The sequence below is a fragment of the Cynocephalus volans genome, chromosome 2 (assembly GCF_027409185.1).
Source record: "Cynocephalus volans isolate mCynVol1 chromosome 2, mCynVol1.pri, whole genome shotgun sequence".
Classification (NCBI taxonomy): domain Eukaryota; kingdom Metazoa; phylum Chordata; class Mammalia; order Dermoptera; family Cynocephalidae; genus Cynocephalus; species Cynocephalus volans.
In genome coordinates, this window is record NC_084461.1 from 41,809,556 (window position 1) to 41,830,867 (window position 21,312).

A 21,312-nucleotide genomic window follows, 5' to 3' on the forward strand; every position below is an offset into this window, starting at 1 on the left:
TATCACTATTTAATGATATGATATATCCTTAATGAAAAACTCAGTTAGTAAACAGGGCATGTAACTGATCTTCTAGATACAATGTAAATGCATTCCTAAATGTCATATGAAAGACGTGCGTATAGTTCCAGTTTTCTTTTTCTCTATTCTGAGTAAGACTGATTCACTGTTAATTATCAAAATCAAAGTACACACTATGGAAATACGTATAATTTAGGATTCCAGAATAATTGAATCATACCTCTATTTCTTATTCATTCAATAGATTTTTTTTCAGAGCACGATACAAGTAGGTCGCTGTGCCTTTTAATTAATGCCGGAACACATACTTGAACTCATTTCACACCTTAAGATGAACAATGCTAATGGGAAGTCTCTAATTCTTTGCACAGCTTTTCAGTCAGAGAAGATTCATTTTCCTACTGAGAAGCGTAGTATTCAGTAAGTCATTTTGCATAAACCTATTTAAATGTCTCAGAGATGAAGACCCAGGGAACAAGCAAGTAGAACTTTTTTCTTTTGATGAATTTGATAAAATATATGCCTTCAGTGATCAAACTAACTAAACAATGAAACTTTTTAAAAACTGTTTCTTTAAAAGAAAAAAAATCTCTTTAAAGATTAAATTTTGAATTGGATTCTGATATATCCTAAGGTACTGTACATAAGGTACTAGTGGAGGGGAGTGGAATGAGGTTACTCGAGTGGGCACAAATATCAACTCTCTACAGTACCATGCAAAGGAATTCAATCACTAAATCCTTTATATTTAAAGTCAATGTATTACTTTATTAAAATAAAAGATAAAAGTAAGGTTTACATTTGTACTATCCATGAAACATGGAGGACAACAGGAATTTAAATATGTTGAAAGTGACATACTCTGTACAATAGTTTAAGAATTAGAATTTCAATTGCTCACAAGACATTAATACATTATTTTTAAAAAGCTGACTAGACCTTTTATTTTGTTTTTCAAAGTAATAGAAGCAAACATTCAAGTTATAAAAGCCTATTTTTCTGTTAAAATATTTTTTCAATTCTGATTTGTCACAATTTTGATTGTTTTTCTAAAAATAAGTACAAATTTAGAAAATTTGATTTTTATTTATACATTCAGCCATTCAACACTCATGTCCTCTTCAACGTGCCCTCTCTGTGGTAGGTATCGGGCACAGAAATAAAAAGCAGAATCCAGGAAGGAGATCCACAAATGTGTATTTATAATATAGGGCAATAAACACAAAGAAATGTGGAGTTATTTGAGCACGTAAGAGGGTACAGGCCCCACTAGGTATGAGGGCTTTTCTAAGATGTAACATCAGATTAAAGTCCTGAAAGCTAACCTTGAGTTAGTCAAGTGGGGAGAAGTGCAGGCGATAACATTCTGGGCTGAATATGTGCCCAGGCTAGTTCAAGACAATGGAGGGAGATTAGCAATTTGGAGAACGGGGCAATCTACCTTTAGATGGCAAAGGGGAGCCTGCAAAGGTTTGGCATGGAACCTGCCAAATTAGGTTGCACAGTGAGATTTGTATTTTAGAGAGTACCTGGGCAGAAATACAAAAGATGGATTGAAAGATGATGAGCCTGAAGTAGGAAAATCAAGGCATTAGCTGTTGCAGCTGGAGAGAGTAGGGTGGGGAGGATTCATGAGCTATTAAGAAGGTCAAAGGAACAGGGAGTCATGACCAGTAAGTATTAGTTAATAAAGGAGAAGAAAATATGACAATGAGTTCTAGGTTTGGGCCTGAGTAACCAAATGTTGGGGAAAAACAGAAAGGCTGTAAAGGAAGATTAACATTTTTAGCATAAACTGAATATCAAAGTATCCGGGAATTCTATGACATCATTAAGTCTAATTATTATGCTGAAAAACCCTGTTGGCTGGAAAGATTAATAGAATTTCCCAAGGTGTCTAATATATAAACTTGGAATAGTTTTCGTATTTCGGCTTTTCTGCTGCTTAGCATTTGCAGTCGATTTACAACTGGGCATTATTAGTTAAGCCATTTATCATCTCCATGAGGTTAATTAATGAAAGTATTCCATTTTTAATCGAACAATGATGAAGTAATGTTCCAGAAGTCCTCTAGAGAGACTCTAAAAAGCCAAAAGTCAACTTTAATTTGAGTACTTTTTCTGCTTAAAGTTACTGAAATAAATTGTCTTTGCAAGAAAAGATAAATAGCAAGCATTGCCACTTAAAAATTCAGTTTACTATATAAATATTTCAGATTTTACCTTTGCGCAGCAATTTTTCTTGTTTAAAAACTATTTTAACCTAAATATAGTGGTGACAAAGTGGAGAAATGCACACTGCAAGTGAGCTAAACATTGTTTGGGTCTTGTACACACCCAGCCACAAACTGCTCTGAATGGAACTTAAATAGCAGGTGTGACTAATTTTTCACTGATTGGTTGTCTGCCATCATATAGATATCATCCATGATAATTTTGTTAAATTAATAATGAATTAAACCAAAATAAATGTATGGCTCTGAGACCAAGAATAAAATGAATTCTGCCATTACTTAAGGAATGGATACTAATTCAACAAAAGTTATATGTATATTTAACATGGTCTGTTTAACAAAATAATGCGTTTTTTTACAGCAACAAAATAATGAGCAGCTTCCAAGCCGCCACCTGTATTAGCCCATCTCTGTCAGTCATAACATAAACATCTGAAACTGGGTAATTTATAAGAAATATTTAATTGCTTATATTTTCGGAGGCTGGGAAGTCCAAAGTCCAGGGAACACATCTGGTGAGGGTCTTCCTTGGTGGTGGCTCCAGTGACACACAATATCACATTGCAAGATGGTGGAAGCAGAGCAAGAGAGACCCTCACATGCTCTCCTTTTCAAGCCCTTAGAACCACGCCCATGACCACCATTATTAATTCATTGATTAGGGCATGGTCTTCAGAATCTAATCACCTCTTTAAAGCCCCACCTTTCAATTACCATAATAGGATTTCCCACCCTCTTAACAGTCACAGTGGGGATTAGACTTCGATTATTTGGGGGGCCATTCAATCTACTGCATACCTTATGTGTATTATTCATACTAGTAATGTTGGTAAACATTAGTTAAGATGTCATATAATTTTCACTACCAGAAATTTATTATAATTTTCTTAGCCAATATATGGTATAATTTTCTATGAAGTTTTTTTTTTTTTTTTAATTATTGAATTACTCTTCCCCAAGATTTAATCCCCTAGTCACCAAGAATTGTGGGTTCCTCACCACGAGCCCAACCTTCTTCTTTGCTTCTGATTATTCTTAACCCCTGTGAGCAGTGAGACATTGGACCCAAGCACCCAGGATACCCAGCAGCCTTCACATCATAGTTTTTTACCTATTCTACTATCCTGAGGCATTATTTTAATATTTCATTCAAAGCCACAGACAACTTTTCATGTCTACTCAGATTTAATTTGATTTGGTTACAGTGAGTTTATAAAATATTTCATTTATATACATAACAGAAACTAAGTATCCTGTTTTTGAAGATAAGTCCAGGGCATTCACAATAACATAAAAGAAATATTTTAATACTTCTGAATTTCAGTCAAAGGAATTATGATTGTAAAGCATTAATGCATTTCTAGATATTTAAACAGCCATAGATACCAAGAAAATATGAATCACAAAAGCATCAGTGTGACAGTATTGCATTATAACTATATAGGCTTAACACATCAATATCAGTGTACCTTAAGAAGTCCAAAACCCATGTCATAAAAACAGAAGCTCTACTTAAAGACTAAGAAGCACCTCAGCCTGGTGGGGAAAGGCAGAGGAAATGAGTTAAATAAAGACTGAGAAATTTACTCCTGTAGCGACAGAACTGTGGGGCAAGCATATTTTATTTCCTTGCCTTAGGCCAATATTTATGGACAAGAAGTATGTTTTTCTGTGGAGATTGTAGAGAAACCATCATTAGCAAAGGCAGAAAGTATTCATTCCCGGTGAAAACACGCTTTTTCAATATCACAGGATAAATTGTAAATGAAAATTGCTACAAATACTTTCATACATAGTAAGTCTGAAAGGGAAAAAAAACTTTAAGACAAAGGGCAAAGGATTTCTCTTTAATGAATTCTTTGGTTATAAATAGGCCTTGAGTGACATTTGTTCTATCAACTATTAACTGATTTTGCTGGTGTGTGTTCTGTATGTCCCTTGAAGACCAGAATGAAATTACTTATCCTGAGTTATAGCTCATAAAACATATTTAATACATCAATGACCTTGACATTACCTTGATTTAATGTAAAACAATTACAGAATGCAAATGTACCTTTATAACTGAGACAGCATATTTTGTTTATGAAGCTACTGCTGAGCATGTTGCATAAACTTTTCATCCTTTTTTTTTTTTTTTTTTTTTTTTGTCTTTTTCGTGACCGGCACTCAGCCAGTGAGTGCACCGGCCATTCCTATATAGGATCCGAACCCGCGGAGGGAGCGTCGCTGCGCTCCCAGCGCCGCACTCTCCCGAGTGCACCACGGGCTCGGCCCCTTTTCGTCCTTTTCAAAATAAAAACTCAGATGCTTTTAATAGGAAAGATAAACAAAAGTGATATACAAACTCTTGGTACATCTTCTCACGATTTTGACATGATGTTTCCCATTCACTGAGCCACAGATTCCTGAGTTAAATAAAGCATAATGAAACATTATTACCACATCCTGGGTATTCTATAACAACTTACTATCACTTTAGCAAAACAACCAGTGCTGGGAAGCAGAAGACCCAACCTACTGCCAAAACAAAGAATACCTACTCTCATGCTGATGAACTAAAAAAAATTTTAACCTAAACAATAAAGAAAATTAGCTAATATGGATTAGTTTATAGCATCAAATATATGAGAGTATATGAGAATAAAATAATGGAAGAATCTAGAAAAGTTAAGAGAGAAAAATATAAGGCTACATGAAAAATTGTAAAAGAAAATAGCCAATGGTGATAAAAAAAATATATATATATATAGAGAGAGAGAGAGAGAGACAGCACACCAGATTAACTTTTAGGTTGGTTGCTACATGTTCTTTGGTGAAAACAGGATGCTGTTTTTTTACAACTACATATTTTCTCCTATAATAGTGTAAACAAGCACATTCAAGTACATAGTGAATGACTAGGTTTTTCATACAACTAAAAAAAAAAAGTAACTGGATTAATAGAGAATGCATATATATTGAATTTAACCTTTTATTTGGAATATGACTCAGAAGTAACTTACATTTTTCCTGTGCCTGGGGGCATTATTTTCTATACCATTGCTATCATCTGATTTCCTGCATGGAAAACAAAAAGGAAAATCACTAGATGTATACATTGCATAAAATTAAGTCAGTATACCACTTATATCATGGCTATGAGGCTAAAATATAAAACATAAAAACAGAATTTATTCTTCCTAAAAATATTTTGCTCATAATGTTGATTTTATTTTATATCATTGCTTGAAGAGGAGCTGTTGCCACTGATGAAGGTGACAACGGCTTGTTTATTTTATGCAGAGGGAGAGGTGCTTCTCCCCAAGACTGAGGGTGGGCTTGGGCATATGACAATAACTTACGTGTTGTTTCGAACTATGCAAAATAACAGGAGTTAGGGGACTCCTGATCTAATTATATTGTGCCCTTCGTTTGGAAGCTCATATCTTGTTGGTTTATTTTACCTGCTATATGTGAATCGAGTAAACATAACTGTTTGAATAGTAAAAATATCTAAATGACAACTGTCTGCCCCATGCCTGCTTTCTATCTGTGGCTATAACACACACCTTAGAGCTCCTGTTGGCTGACAAACTTCAAGTGCCATTTGGTTGGTAACTGTTGCTCAGGCTCCCATTTCTCACATTTCTTTCAGCAACTTTTATCTGGTCTCATATGCCTGGTTACTTGGCTCTGTTACTCAGATTTTAACCCCAGTCTTGGGCACCTTCATCACTGGCCTCCATACTCAGTTCTCTGGCTTGGAGAACCTAGGAATTCCCACCTTTACCAAACCAAATTCCATCCCTGGTAACCATCTCCAAAATAATGACTAAAAGAATCCAACGCCAGTGATTTTCAACATGACAGAGAATTAGAACCACTGGCAGATATTTTCAAGCAATACAGGCCCCAATTCCAGAGGCCCTGATCCAGGAGATCCAGAAGGTCTGAGTGCCTGTATTTTTAAGGAAACTCTTAAGTGGTCAGAAATATAGCCAGGGTTGAGAATCACTGTTTTAATCAAATAATACTTCCTTGTGGTTATCGAACACCTTCTGTGCATCATGCCTGTGCTAAAGCATTTTCACATATGTAATATTCATTTAATCTAACAGCTTCATGTGGTAAATACTGTGATTAAGCCCATTTATAGAGGAGAAAAGCACAGAGAAGTGAGGGTAGGAAGTGATGAAGGGGGATTCTAATGCAGGCAGGTGGACTCAATTTCATACTTATCTGTATTTTACTCAAGTGAAAATTAATCTGTAAAAGATAATACTTACAGATGTTCAATTTGTTCAAGCTCTTTCCCATCATCTGTGTAACAAAAGAAGAATACGACTGTTCAGGTTGGTTTTTTTATTTTTTATGGAATATATATGTTCAGCTCAGCCTCCCCACTAAGTTAAGTAGGCACTGTGCTATTTTTCCTCTTCGGAGTGAAGGAGAGACATGCTACCTTAGAAAGCTGCATGTCCTTCATGCCTTCCTCTTCATCTGCACTACAGACCTCACCTGAATTTCTGAACAAGCAGAATTTAGTGCCCTGGGATTTTCAAAATTATGATTAATTATTTTATCATTATTTAAGTTATTAAAAATTTAGTGCAAAAGCTGGCCAATAAACTCAGTTGGTTATAGTGTGGTGCTGAAAACACCAAGGTCCAGGGTTCAATCCCTGTACCAGCCAGCTGCCAAAACAAAAACAAAAGAATTTAGTACAAAATCAGGAAAAAATACAGGATATATGATAAATTTTCTCAAGGGCCCATTGGTTTCTCAATCCATAAACCATTAGGCACAGTATACAAAAGTAGGAAATTGACAGGATGATATCTCTTTTAATGAAAACTCCAAAATATTAGATAAAATAATTTTTAAAATGAATTATTTAAGTGAAAGAATAATTGTCTTTGAGCCTGTTTATATTTAGCTATCACAGATTTTTCCAATATCCCAGGGTCAAAACACATATCCCCTACTGGTACTTAGGTACCAGTGGCACCAAAAGAAAAGGGAAAAGAGTATTTTTGAGTACTAAAATTTTTTAGGGGGTTGAAACAGGAAGACCATCGATATCTGCTCATAGCTCACTGTCACCACTGTTACTAACATAAATACTGTTCCAAATAATAATAATGAGATTTTTTTCAAAAACTCTAAAGTTACTGTACTAAATCATAATGTATAATTGATACTTATCATAATTAAGTGATAATGTTATTTAAAAAAAGAAATCCTACCTGGCTGCTGCTTTTTCTTTTGCACGCACATTTCACAAAGCAGGATAATAGCCACTAAAAGAATGACCTCAGCGACTATTGCTAGAAATGGCTTGAGAGGCACCAGATAGCTCAGCACGACAAGTTCAATGTGTTCTTGACTCTCGCCTAACTGGAATAATGCACGGCACCAGTAAGATCTTCCATCTTCCTCTGAAAGTTTCATGATCTTGAACCTTGTTTCATTAGCATATGTGCTATTGATCACATACTTATCATTCATTTGAACATCAACAGGAACCTAATATAAGGAGACATTAAAATCCATTTCTATCATATTGCATAAAAGATACATGTCCTATATGATCTAGTATTGAGCAAAGGCTATAAGATAGTGCTGAGAAAATTGCTTCCACGAAAAAGGCATATTAAAATTTGTGAGAAGTTATGTAACAGAGCTTTAAGTCTTCTCAGAGTTTGCAAGCAAGGGAAGAAAGTATACTTTGCTGTAAAGATTGAGCACTGAATGTTTGAAGCAAGCAAGTAGGTCATCATGGGCAAATACTACATGAGAATTAAAAACAGGAAAATTCCAGCCATCTGTGTTTCACATTCTAATTTTTGACTTCAGGCAAGGTACTTCTTCCTTCACAAGCACAGGCATACACTGAGAAAACTGTGATCCATGAAGCTACTATTTCTGATCATTCCAATCAAGGGAGATTGCTCGCCCTGACAATAGCAGTTCCCCAGGCTGGAAATGAAGATGCAATCTTCAGGCCTTTGGAGTCGATGGAAGGAAGGTAGAAACCTGTGTGAGCCTAGTATCTGTGGTGGTCAGCACCCCCTTAGTCCTTTCACATCTAAATTTCTCTCTCCCTCAGGCAAGCTGGCTTCTGAGCTTTGCTGGATTTTCCCCAGGCTCACAAGAGCCATACTAAGCTATTTGGGGGCTGTTTCATTAATCTTTTTAAATTACATTTTATTCTCAGGCCATTTGAGGAGCTGCTCTTATCACTCAACTGCACTGTTCAATAATGCTAATCTGCATACAAATATTCTCGGAGATTATCTGAGGAAGGTTTGTAAGTTATTTTTCAAAAAAACTATAGCAACCTGGCTCCATGTGCACAGCCACTGCCTGAGATGCTTGTTTAAAATGCACCTTCTCTGAGTCAGAGCTGATAAATCAAGGTTCTGCATTTTTAATAAGTACCCAGCTGATTCTCATGCAGATAGTTAACCTACATTTTGAAAAAAACACTTGACCTAAAGTTGTGACCTGTACCCTCTTCCTTGTACTTTTTTCATACCCTAATATTACTCATACTTAGCGCCAAGTTAAAAGGATAATAATTAGTATACTGAATGGAAAGAAGCACAGTTATATGTACGATGACATTTTAAAAGTTTAATATAATTAGATTTAGGCTATTGTTTGGTTGGTATCACATATGCATAAATAAATTAAGCTATGTATTTCAAATACTACAGTTGATATTTGTTTTTACAAATTTACATGTTTCTAAAAATATCTGCATATGCACAATGATCGCCCTTCCTAATCATCAACAGGAAGACATGCAGACTTATTTATAGTTTAAGTCTACACCTACATGATTTGGAGCTATTTCTTTGAGAAATTAAACCAATGTTACCACGGATTCAGTCACTATCCCTTCTAAGTCCTTTGTCAATCATCCTTCAACAGTCCATGATAGCACTAATTTTGTCTAAAACAACTTAATATTTCATTGTAAGATCTACACTGTATCAGATTTTCCTTCTAGAATTACAGCTTGCCTTTAATAGGACTTTAATATCAATGCTCATTAGCACCAGGGCAAGAGAAGAGGGTCCCCTAAAGGACAATGTCCTAAATTTTCCTGCCATTAGAAGCTATTTGGGAGGAAGAAAAGTGGCTAGAAATGATTTATTAAATATTCATGTTTTTCTCAATATCAGCTCTGAATAGCCATTTCTCATAGATAGATAGGAAATAAAAGTATTCGGTTTTCCTCAGGTATCTGGAAGGCCAAAAAGGCCAATGGCACTTACTGATAGAACCCCAAATCTAAGTTACTAAATTTTCATTCTTTTCTCAAATGGCTTCATTATATTGCATTTTATCACATATATCTCAGTAAACAGAAGCCAGAAAAGAAGGCTGGCTTTTTTCTAGTTACTTTCATGGAATGATAAGAAAAAAATAATCTTTTTTGACAGGGTTATTTTGGTCAACTGAAAGCAAATTGTAATTTCCTTTCAAAGAATTTAAATAAATTTTTAAAACTTAAAAAACAAAGAACCAGCTAATGAAACATTGAGTATCTTCAGATGTATAATGTAATACACTGAAAATACCAAGTGACAACTCCATTTATCACTGTTCTTTCTTTACAAATACATACTTAAGAATAAGATAGGAGAAATATAAATCATCCTAGGAACTTTGAGTCTTATAATCTTGTTATCTATGAAATAAAAGAGTTTTGGTGTTTTTTGGGGGGGTTTTCTTCAAATAAAAGAAATATGATCTTACCATTACACTCCCATTGCTACTGTACCAGGTCCAATTTAAAGGAAAACAATTTTGACATTTACATGTCAAGACAGTAGAATCCCCCACATAAGTGATCAATGGCTTGTTTTTTCCATGAATTTCAGGGACTAAGAAAAAGTTAGAGAAATGTATGTTACTGAAAAAGTTTAAGTAAATGGAATATATTAAATCTGAAAACATTTTCTCCTTTCATTTTCTCATTAATATATGATTTTATGTAGTTTCAGTTATATATAAAATGAACTAATTTATGGTAGTTAGGATATATAACTAGTAGTAATAATAATAGTAGTAGTTTTATAGCTCCAATATAATTGTCTCCAACGTAAATATGGAAGAATCGTCTTCTATTATTGAGCCTAATAACAATTACAGGTACTGTAATTAGCTGTTACATGTACTGGATAAGAATAAAACTTCATGTTTTCAAGCCTATTCTTTCTTCCCACCTAAGTTACCTTAGAGCAAATAGTTTCTTCAAAGTATTACGCTTAGAAAGCATTTGAGTGAGGAGACAAAATTTCTAGCATAGAAAATCTTTAGCTGATACATTTATGAAAAGCCAGAAAAAGAGTTACAGAAAGTGGGAACATGAGAAAGGAACAAAGGAAAATTAAGAGAAAAAGTACAGTGTAAGAAAGAAAACAAGATTTAAAAATACTTTCATGTGGTTTGGTTTTGTGAAAAAAATATATACTAATACTCATTACAACAAATATTTTAGTTGAGAAAATTTTAACAGAATACAAATGACCACTGAATTTAAAAATATTAATTTTTAAGGATATGAATAACTTGGTAAACAAAATGAAACATAAAAACATAAACACAATAAAAAGTCAATTATTAGCCTGCAAGGTGCAATCAGTTCCTTCTGATTAACCTCAAAAGATATATTTAGAATATACACTTACACTGGAGATGTAGACTGATCAACAAAGACTACTTTTGTTGATTTTGTTTTTCTTTTTCTTTTGCTAATTTTAGCAGGTTTCTGGTTTTGTAGGTTTTTTTTTTTTTTTTTTTTACTCGTTTTGTTTGTATATTTAGTTTGCCATCATGGAAAAAAGAGATGAAATTATAAATATATTATTCTATTTTTAGATTTTATATTTGGGAGGGACAGAGTGGGGAATGGAAAGATCAAATTTAATTTCTAAAGTTATGTTTCTAGACTAAATATATTTTCAAGTGGTCTTGAGTTTCTACTACCAAAAGATAACTGGGCATTTGCTAGACGTAAGAGCTGTAAAATGGGGAAGGGGAAAATAATTAATAACTAGAAAAAAATTCTGATTTGTATAACCACTTGACAGGGTAAAAACAGGGTTTCTTTATGGGTTCTGTCCTTAGCTGACTGATGTTACAATGGCAAGAGAGGTAAGCTTTCTTTTTTCTATTATTGTTTAAGATGGGCCCAACTCATTGGTTCCAATATAACTGCAAATATCATCCCCTCCTTCATCAAGAGCTGAGCAGCAGGGTGCTGAGTGAGGCACTGCTAATAAAAAGAGATGCACAGAAGAGGAAGTTATGTCACCCATGAAGGTGTAAATGCTTCAAGTGGACACAGAAAGATGAAAGAGCAATCTGTAAGTTCCCACATTTTTCATAACGAAGGAAACATGTTTGGATGAAACTGAATGGTCTACAATTTTACACTGACAAAAAGAAAAAATAAATGGGATTATATCAAACTAAAAAGCTTCTGCAGAGCAAAGGAAACAATCAACAGAGTGAAAAGACAACCTACTGAATGGAAGAAAATATTGGCAAACTATACATCTGACAAGGGATTAATATCCAGAATGTACAAGGAACTCAAACAACTTCGCAGTAAAAAAAATAAATAAATAAAAATTAAAAATTAAAAAATGGGCAAAATAGCTGAATACACATTTTTCAAAAAAAGACATACAAATGGCTAACAGGTACATGAAAAAATGCTCATCAGTAATCATCAGGGAAATGCAAATTAAAACCACACTGAGATATCATCTCACCCCACTTAGACTGGCTATAATCAAAAAGACTGAGAATAACAAAGACTGGTGAGGATGCAGAGAAAGGGGAATTCTTCTATACTGTTGGTGAGATTGTAAATTAGTACAGCCATTATGGAAAACAGTATGGAGGTTTGCCAAACAACTACAGATAAATTGGCCACACAATTCAGCAATTCCACTGCTGGGTATATACCCAAAGGAATGGAAAGAAAGAGACAGAGAAAAAAGCAAAGAGAAAGAACCACAATGATATGTTGAACTCTCAGAAGGAGAGGACAGACCTATGGTTACTAGAGATGGGAGAGGGGGAGGGGAAGGGGAAAAAGGTTAGAATTTCTAACCACCCCACTAATAGTCTATGAAGACCTAGTAAGGCATAACTAGGGTGCTCCTAAGGAGATAACAAGAAAAGTGAGTGTATGTGACCAGCTTAATGTGCTGCCTGACTGCAGTCATCTCAGCCAGAAGAAAGTAGTCAGTTGACCTCACCAGAAGATATTCTGAGCATTCCTTCTGAGAAGCAATAGTGTCCCACACTCTCTACTGGCCACCATAAGGCTGACGGACATTAAGGGATGTGTGGTTAAAACGTCCATTTCAAAGCTCAAGGCCTATGTGTCTGAAGAAATCAACACAATGTGACAATGGTGTGACAAAGATACAATCTGAGTCCAGGAAATATATCACTTAGTTACAGCTTTGGTGTTACTAGCTTTGAGGACATGGGCAGGTCATACCGATTCTACAATATTGTTGTAAAGGATTAAATAAGAGAACATAATATGTAAAGTGCTTGGTGCATGGTAAACACCATAAAATTCAAACTTCTGTTGCAATTATGCACTGGTGTCACTTTTCTTAATTAAGATTTTTTACAGTTTATAATGGCCATATCCTTTCTAGAGAGCGGTCATTAGCCAGCTTAACAGGATGGATTATCTTCATGTGGAAGGATAATTTCTAGGATTCAGAATGATTTCAGCTGGCCATGTAGAGCAGGAAAGAAATAAGAGCTAAAAAAAGAAAAATAGGAAAACTGGAAATCCACCTGTACTTATCTCAGAACCATGGGACCATGTAAAAAATAGCCAAGAATGAGGAAAAGGCTCTAAACTGAGTCTTTTACAGACTGCCCAGCCCATCTGAGAAGAGATTAAAAGAGTAAAATGGTGAAAAATAAGAGATAAATTCACAAGAGAAAAGGATCAGAAGAATGAAGAAACAACAGCTTTGAGATGCTGGTGATGGTACCAATCCACCTTTTAACACATATAGTAAACAACTTTTCAGTGATGCAGTAAAACAAATTCCACTGCTTTAACCACACGTTCAAGTACGTGGCTAAAGCAGATGAATAAGATTATGTTTGTATAAGCATTTTTAATTTTAGTATAAATTAGAACAATTTAAATCAGGGTGCCTAATTACTGCTCCTTACCAATAACAAGAAATGAAATAGGTTAAAAAGTTAGGAAGAAAATCTTGTTTCCAGACCTAGATAGTACATAGAACAGAAAGAATACATGGAATAATATCTTTACATATTATTATAAAACCTAAGAATAAAAAGGAAATAGCTCATTCACAACATACTGGTTTTAACAAGAAAAGGCAGAATAAAGCAAATAATACTTTGATACAACAATTAGCTAAACTTTTAAATGAGAGCAACTGCAATCTAAAAGCCTTCTTTAATTAAAAAAAAAAAAAGTAAAGAGGTTATCACTCATATAGTTATTTTGCTCTATTAGGTCGAGCTACTTTTGTTAGTTTGGTTCAATTTCCTTAGTCCACAGCTCATTTGTAATGGAGGAAAATAACCAATAAAACCACTGGAAGTAATTCTTAGATCCAAGAGAACAGGCTGCCCATCTGTCCTGATATCAACATAATAAGTACATTTTAAGTTCTTGAGAAACAAGAAAATATTTAAATATCAAAATGTTAAAGGCTCAATTAGGCTAAAATACAGAATATTTTATTCTGTACCATTTTTCTTATGGTAGAGCCAGTTTCTTTACTAGATATTGGAGGCTGTGGCAATAGAAAGCTGGGCTGAGGTCCCTATTGACCTCTATATAAAGTCCTCCCTCTCATTCAACCCTCCTGTTGTTCAGCCCTAGAGAGGAAGATTGTCCTGGATTGGTCATATTCCAGGACAATGATTAGGACTTTTCTAGGACTTGTTATTTGGAGGCATAAATGACTCAGCCTCACGCTCAGCACTTTTTTTTTTCTGGTTCAGGCGTGTGTATTTTCCTCTCCAGAGCAGTTAGTACCAAACTGAGTTTCGGTTGTGAAGGAACCCAAACTTAGTCTCCCTTGGTTTAATGTTAGTAAGACCTAGCCGAAGAAAAAGAAGCCAGCTGTCCATGTCATCAAGCCTTCCAAAGATGTCAACGGCAAGGTTTATGTCCAAGGCTGCACAATAAATAAAGTGTTCTGGCTTCCCCTTTTGTGCATATTTCCATATTTGAGATTTTGTTGTGAAGAGTGGCTGCACCAAGCCAGAACTAAGTTATTCTTGGATACCTTGACAAAGCACTACCAATCTATCAGCTCAATACCACTTTCTAAACATACTTCTTTTCAAAATACCCAACACCTGGCATGTTAGCTGAAGCATGAGAACACAGAAGCGTTTGAGGGATAAAGTCTCACTTAGAAAGATCAACCCTACTTTAGGAGAGGTAACTAAAGACCACAGATTACATAGAGACTGGGGCTTGGCTAAAATAGGCATTCTTTTCTGAAGCCACATGATTTCCTCCAAATCTCAGCTGGACCAGGGCCACACTTCTTGAGTTCCCTGTGGGGAGGCACAAGGTGTATTAGAGTAGCTGTGGTGCAATTATTTATAGAGCCAGGCTAGGTTTACCTTAAGACGAACACTGCTTTGAAGTGCAGACTTAAAAACTGGTTGTGCTGGGTACTAGTTAGGGGCATAGTTTCTGAGTTCCCAGGTTGTACATCACCCAGATATCCTATTTCTCAATCTCAGCATGTTTCTTGGTGGAGATTGTCATGTTTCGGCAGGAAAATATATGTCGAAATATGATCAAAATATTGAAATTTACCCACCAGCTAAGAATCAAAAGTGGAAGAAAGGCAACATTTTGTGGGGTGGGGAAGGACACGGCAGAACATACATTGTTTTTCAGTAATCTTCCAAGAGGGACAGGCTTGGAAAGCATAACTGGCAGCTAAAAGGGGCTTTTCAAGAAAAACTTGGGTATTACATGAAATTTGGGTGAAGAAAACATAGCTGTACTACTAAACCTGCCCAATTAAATGTTAAGATCACGTTACAGACTGCAGAAAACTGACAATAACTGACTGATGACATAGAGAAGCTAAATTGTGACTGTTCCTTAATGTCCAAGATAACATTAACCAATCATTCCTCTGTTCTGCTACGCATGGCTGATAAAAGCACTGTGGGTTTAAATTATAAAATGCACTATGTTCAGGGAACATTAATTTGTTGTTTATTTTTTTTTTTGACCGGTAAGGGAATCGCAATCCTCGGCTTGGTGTCGTCCGCACCACGCTCAGCCAGTGAACTCACTGGCCATACCCTATATAGGATCCGAACCCACGGCCTCGGCACCAGCAGCACTGCACCCTCCCAAGTGAGCCATGGGGCCAGCCCCAGGGAACATTGTGAGGAGCTGCCCGAAATCGCCATTACAAGATGGCGCTGATTTCCGGTGGAGGGCAGGGCTGCTCGGTAACACGCCTGGGCCGATTAGGCAGCCACCAATAAGGTAGGAGCACGTCCTAGGCGAGGAGCAGTCTCTATATAAAGGGCGCGGGTTCCCTCGCTCGGGGTCTCCATTTTTGGCAAGCTTATGCTCTCCCTCTCAAGATGCATTAAAGCTGATCTGCAGAAGGATCCTTTGTGTGCCGCGTCGTTCTTGCTGGCGAGACGGTAGCGCGGGACAGAACATTAATTTGTTTGAACTGTTCCAGGGGTCACATTTGGTTCCGAGCCACTGCTTATGTTTGGAAATATTTATTAATATAAGGACAGTGAGACAGTATTCTAATGTGCCCTACTGACCTTTTGAAACTTGGGGTAAAGTAGGACATATTGAAAGTCTTGGGGATGGAATAATTCAGGTTTGAAGATGGTGAAATTGCTGACTTAGGCTAGCGTCTTGGAAGACAGTTTTTGCATCCACCTAGTGAATATAACAGCCCTCTGGAGAAGTAAGGTCGGAGATCTCTACCTGCATATTCATGGACTGGAAAAGATTGGCCAATTATAGCTCCAAGATCGTGGATTTGGATTCCCATACCGGCCAGCTGCCAAATAAAGATTGGCCTAAATATTATTTTTGGTTCAAGAACATCTAGGCATTATCAAATTAGGAAAAAGATTCTTCCCTATGGACATAGACAGCTAACTGCATTTCAACACTGGGATTTGGGGCTGAAGTCCCAGCTGATTTTATTATGCTACTTTTCCATTCTTTGACTTCTTGGACACTTCCCGGGAAGGACAGATGGCTGAGCTGTAACAGGTTTCATAGCACCTGGTACTATCAAAATTTCACCACGACTTCCAAAAAGTTCTTGTTCTTTACCAATTAAATTTCTGCATGCTTTCTACTAAGAGGTTTTAACATTGGTGATTATGAAAGTTTTCAGCCAACTACCTCAGACTATTTGAGCCACTGCTGAGAAACAGTGTACACCATCACTCATCTTTCTCAGGTGAAAAGTAATCACTAACATACTAGCAGTTGCAAGCTTCTACTGTACACTGTTCCTATCTCCCCTGCCTTGGCTAAATACACAAAGTCAGCAGTCTTTTGGATCATACTAATCAGTGATGTTGAGGCCCTTTTACAATCTTATAGTAATAAATCAACTGGCTCCCATAAAGACAGAAGCAGGGACTTCACTAATGAATTGTTCTGAGGGCTCAAGTTCATGCAATATAGTTGACTCGTGTAGTCAATGGCAGAAAAAAAAATTTTTTGGCACAATTTAAATAGAGGATAAAACATGCTTTTCATCCACATTCAGTGCTGCTAAGAAAAGATAATTTTTCTTCTTTGGAAAAATCATAAGCAAACCATGTGGAGGAAGAGTATAATAGGAGGGCCAGCCCGTGGCTCACTCGGGAGAGTGTGGTGCTGATAACACCAAGGCCACGGATTAGGATCTCTATATAGGGATGGCCGGTTGCTCACTTGGGAGAGCGTGGTGCTGACAACACCAAGTCAAGGGTTAAGATCCCCCTACCAGTCATCTTTAAAAAAAAAAAAAAGTATAAAAACTATACAGCATTCTATAAGCCTTACAGATCTAATTAAATAATAAGTATAATATGAATTCTTCTTTAGATGCCTTTAAATTCTACTCATATAATATTATTTCTCCAAGCAATATTCAATCTAGATGAATTACAGAGAATTATTTTACCAAGGAAGACCTGGAAGAACTCAACTTATTAATTTTATAAATATCTTCAGGATATAGTTCATACTTTAAAATCACATTAATGTTAAAGGGGCATTAGAAGCAAATAAGCTGAACTAAACTGCTTCAGGCAACCTAGAAAATAAAAATAAAAATAAATATTCAGTGGCTCTTTGCATTCTTTAAAGATGTGACTTAAAACCTTGATGTTGTGTTGGTGCTCCTGACACCAGCCAGCATCAGCTTAGTTATCTTGAAATAGCTGAGGCATCAAGAGGCCTTCTCTAAGAACTTCATATTAAATTGATTGATATGTTGAAAAGTAAAGTGTTTCTGTTAATCTACACATTGGAGGGAAGAACAATCACTTCCATATAATAATGTATTTATTACAAGAGAGCTAATAAGAAAAAATGTAATATATTCCATATTCAGAGTTTAAGCAGGCATGACTAGTAAATATTTCCAGAAAACAATGCTATCTACAAGAAGAAAAAAAAAAAAGGTTTAAAGTTGAATCTCCTGGAAATGCTTTAAGTCACAAGAGTTGCTGAACATTTCCTCGGGACATATATGCCTACTTTACATATTTAAAGGAGTCTCAATAAAATACATTTACTAGGATTTTGTGTTTGTGTATTTAATATTCTTTTTTGCTCATGAAGAAGGAGGAAAAGAGGGAAAGAAAAAAGAAAAAGAGAGAGGAAAGAAGGAGAAGAAAGAGGGAGAGAAAGAAAGACAGGGAAGGAGAGCAGGAAAGAGGAGGGGGAGGGAGGGCAGGGATAGAGAAAGGAAAGGAATGGGGAAAGAAAAGGGAACAGAAAGGAAATCTGTATGGTGTATCTGTTCCTTCCCTCAGTTAAATCAGGGAAATGGAGGAAAGAAGGTGAGGAATGAATATACGTGATCAGAATAATCAAAGGATGATACTAGTTTCTGCTTTTGGAAGGACCAAAGTGTGTAAAAAGAAGCAATTATTATATTTACCAAGTTGGAATGGTTACAAAACCACGTGATGGAAATGAGTGTGTGAGTGCAGACAGGACGCAGGGAGGGACACAGGAGCAAACCATCTTAAATCATGGCAGTGATGAGGCAGGCTGTCCTGCTATGGAGAGGACATGTAACAGCATCCATATTCTGTCAAGAGTGGCTAGCCAGACTGCAGAATTTTTAGTAAAAGAAAGACCAATTTTCATGTTCCCTGGGAAATTAAAGCAAAGCAAAGACCAAAGTACTTAATATGGCAACAGATTGCATTTCCCAAATACCAGCATGGACACTGTGGTTCACTAATCTATCACACAATACTGGGTTTTTCATGAAGATAATGATCCAATTCAAACAATTCATCTTTATTATGAGATTAAGACCTCCTAAAGTTTTGGTTTCAAGCTGGTAATGGTAAATACTTTGATTTGTTTGTTCCCATAAGGAAGAGCTATGGATTATATTCTGGGGTTTGTACATATTTCTAAATATGTCCTTACCTGATGAGGTAAAAAGTAAAGTAGGCAATCCTTTGTGCATCTCCATATTATTTTTAAATTTTATGGTTCCCTTAAATCCCAACTCCTAGAGCCGTAGACACAGAACACCAAATCATATCCTCACAGGCAGGGAGCACAGTAACTCAGAAATCTGGAGGACTATACTATTATAAAATCTCTGAATTTAGAGGGCTAAATAAATAAATACATTCAAGAGACTGGTATGATTTATAAATAACCTGGTAGCCTGGCCATTCAAAGTAAAACTTGTGCTTTATTTTTTTTTTTTTTTTTTTTTTTTTTTGATAGGAGAATTTTTTTTATTTATTTTTTTTTTTATTTTTTTTTTATTATTTTTTTTTTTATTTTTTTTTTATTTATTTTTTTTTTATTTTTATTTTTATTTATTTATTTTTTTTAAATTTTATTTTGTCGATATACATTGTAGCTGATTAATGCTCCCCATCACCAAAACCTCCCTCCCTTCTCCCTCCCCCCCTCCCCCCCAACCATGTCCTTTCTGTTTGTTTGTTGTATCAACTTCAAATAATTGTGGTTGTTATATCTTCTTACCCCCCCCCCGTTTGTGTGTGTATGTGTGTATGTGTGTGTGTGAATTTATATATTAATTTTTAGCTCCCACCAATAAGTGAGAACATGTGGTATTTCTCTTTCTGTGCCTGACTTGTTTCACTTAATATAATTCTCTCGAGGTCCATCCATGTTGTTGCAAATGGCAGTATTTCATTCGTTTTTATAGCTGAGTAGTATTCCATTGTGTAGATGTACCACATTTTCCGTATCCACTCATCTGATGATGGGCATTTGGGCTGGTTCCAACTCTTGGCTATTGTAAAGAGTGCTGCGATGAACATTGGGGAACAGGTATACCTTCGACTTGATGATTTCCATTCCTCTGGGTATATTCCCAACAGTGGGATGGCTGGGTCGTATGGTAGATCTATTTGCAATTGTTTAAGGAACCTCCATACCATTTTCCATAGAGGCTGCACCATTTTGTGCTTTAAACTGGGACATGGAAGCAGGAGGGGAGTGGATTGGAGGAAGCAAGACCAGTTTCAAGGTCACCTCTCATGATTCAGTGGAAAGCATATGATATTCTGCTAGCTGCATTATGTTTATTTTTGTAGTAATTTAAAAATTGGGGGATTCAGAAACCTAAGACATAAACATAATGCTGCAGTTATTATTCCTCAAGTTATTAATACTGACCTTTAAAATTAAATGTTCCCCTTTGTTCCTTTTCCTCTTCAAAGAAACAAGAATAGCTTCCCATTTGTTTGCTATTATTGATGGCGAACCTAAAGATAATTCAGTTATTAATACAGGCTTAGTTCTCAGAAAAGCTTAATGAAAATGAAAAGAGAGCCATTAATCAAAAAGGTAAAACAGAAACAATTATGTAAATATGCAAATTAGAATATCAGCATAACATTCAAATGACTGCAAAGGAAAGAATGCTCAGCAGGCAACAATATTTACAATTAAGCTAAATGTGGCTAGCAACGTAAAATTTTGTATACTCACGTGTATTTGGTATACAGGATGTTTCCTGTTGCATTGATAAGATAATTAGCCTTAAGTGGTTCACCACCTTTTTTCCAAGTCACATTTACTGAATTCAAATCCCCAGATGTTGTAAACTGGCATGAGAGTTCTATATTAGAAGGCCTTTCTAAAGTGATATTTTTTTCTACTGGCACACTGGAATGTTCTATTAGCCACAAAAGAAAGCAAAATGTTGTGAAAGTTACATTTGGGGGGAAATCCAGTATATAAAACATTTAAAATGATTAACAACAGTGTTCTATGGATAGTTCCTTAATGTAACATTCATTTGTTTGAAGAATTATTCCTCTGTTGACACAGATTAGGTTTCCAAAAGGAATATAGGGGAGAGAATACTGTAAAGCATGTGCCATATGTTCTGAGGGTGCAGAGACAGTACAACTGTAAAAACAAACACTAGTGGGGTGAAAATGGAGTGAGTAATCATGCTGTTGGCAGTTATTACAAGACTGTTGGTGTGTAATGTGGATTTGAGTGATATACTATACTCTATCATTCCCAGTCTTATTAAGAACCTGTAGGGCTGGAAAAAGATCCAGATGTTAGAAAGAAAATTTACAAGCATTCTCTAGTTCTGAATTTTAACTACATTTGAAATATCAGTATGAATTCATGAGGTGTTATACCTTAAAAGAAAAAATATATATATATATTTATATACACACAGATGCACGCGCACACACACACATATATAAGGGGTCCAGAATACGCCACTGTAGCATCAAAATTATTTTGAGCAGAAGGCATATAAATACCTAAAATTTCTTATCT

The 21,312-nt window shown here is 35.7% G+C and overlaps 1 protein-coding gene across 1 annotated transcript in view; it reads right to left on the reverse strand.

Annotated features, from left to right (window-relative positions):
• Window positions 1-4,041: 4,041 nt before the first annotated feature.
• The window catches only part of EMB (embigin), a 42,226-nt gene continuing 24,955 nt past the window's right edge, over window positions 4,042-21,312 (reverse strand). The window contains exons 3-9 of the mRNA XM_063087589.1: window positions 20,500-20,686; window positions 20,185-20,273; window positions 10,005-10,132; window positions 7,484-7,763; window positions 6,524-6,557; window positions 5,261-5,315; window positions 4,042-4,056 (exon numbers count right to left, since the gene is read on the reverse strand). Coding sequence (XP_062943659.1) covers window positions 4,042-4,056; window positions 5,261-5,315; window positions 6,524-6,557; window positions 7,484-7,763; window positions 10,005-10,132; window positions 20,185-20,273; window positions 20,500-20,686 — 788 coding nt within the window. The remainder of the gene's footprint in view (window positions 4,057-5,260; window positions 5,316-6,523; window positions 6,558-7,483; window positions 7,764-10,004; window positions 10,133-20,184; window positions 20,274-20,499; window positions 20,687-21,312) is intronic.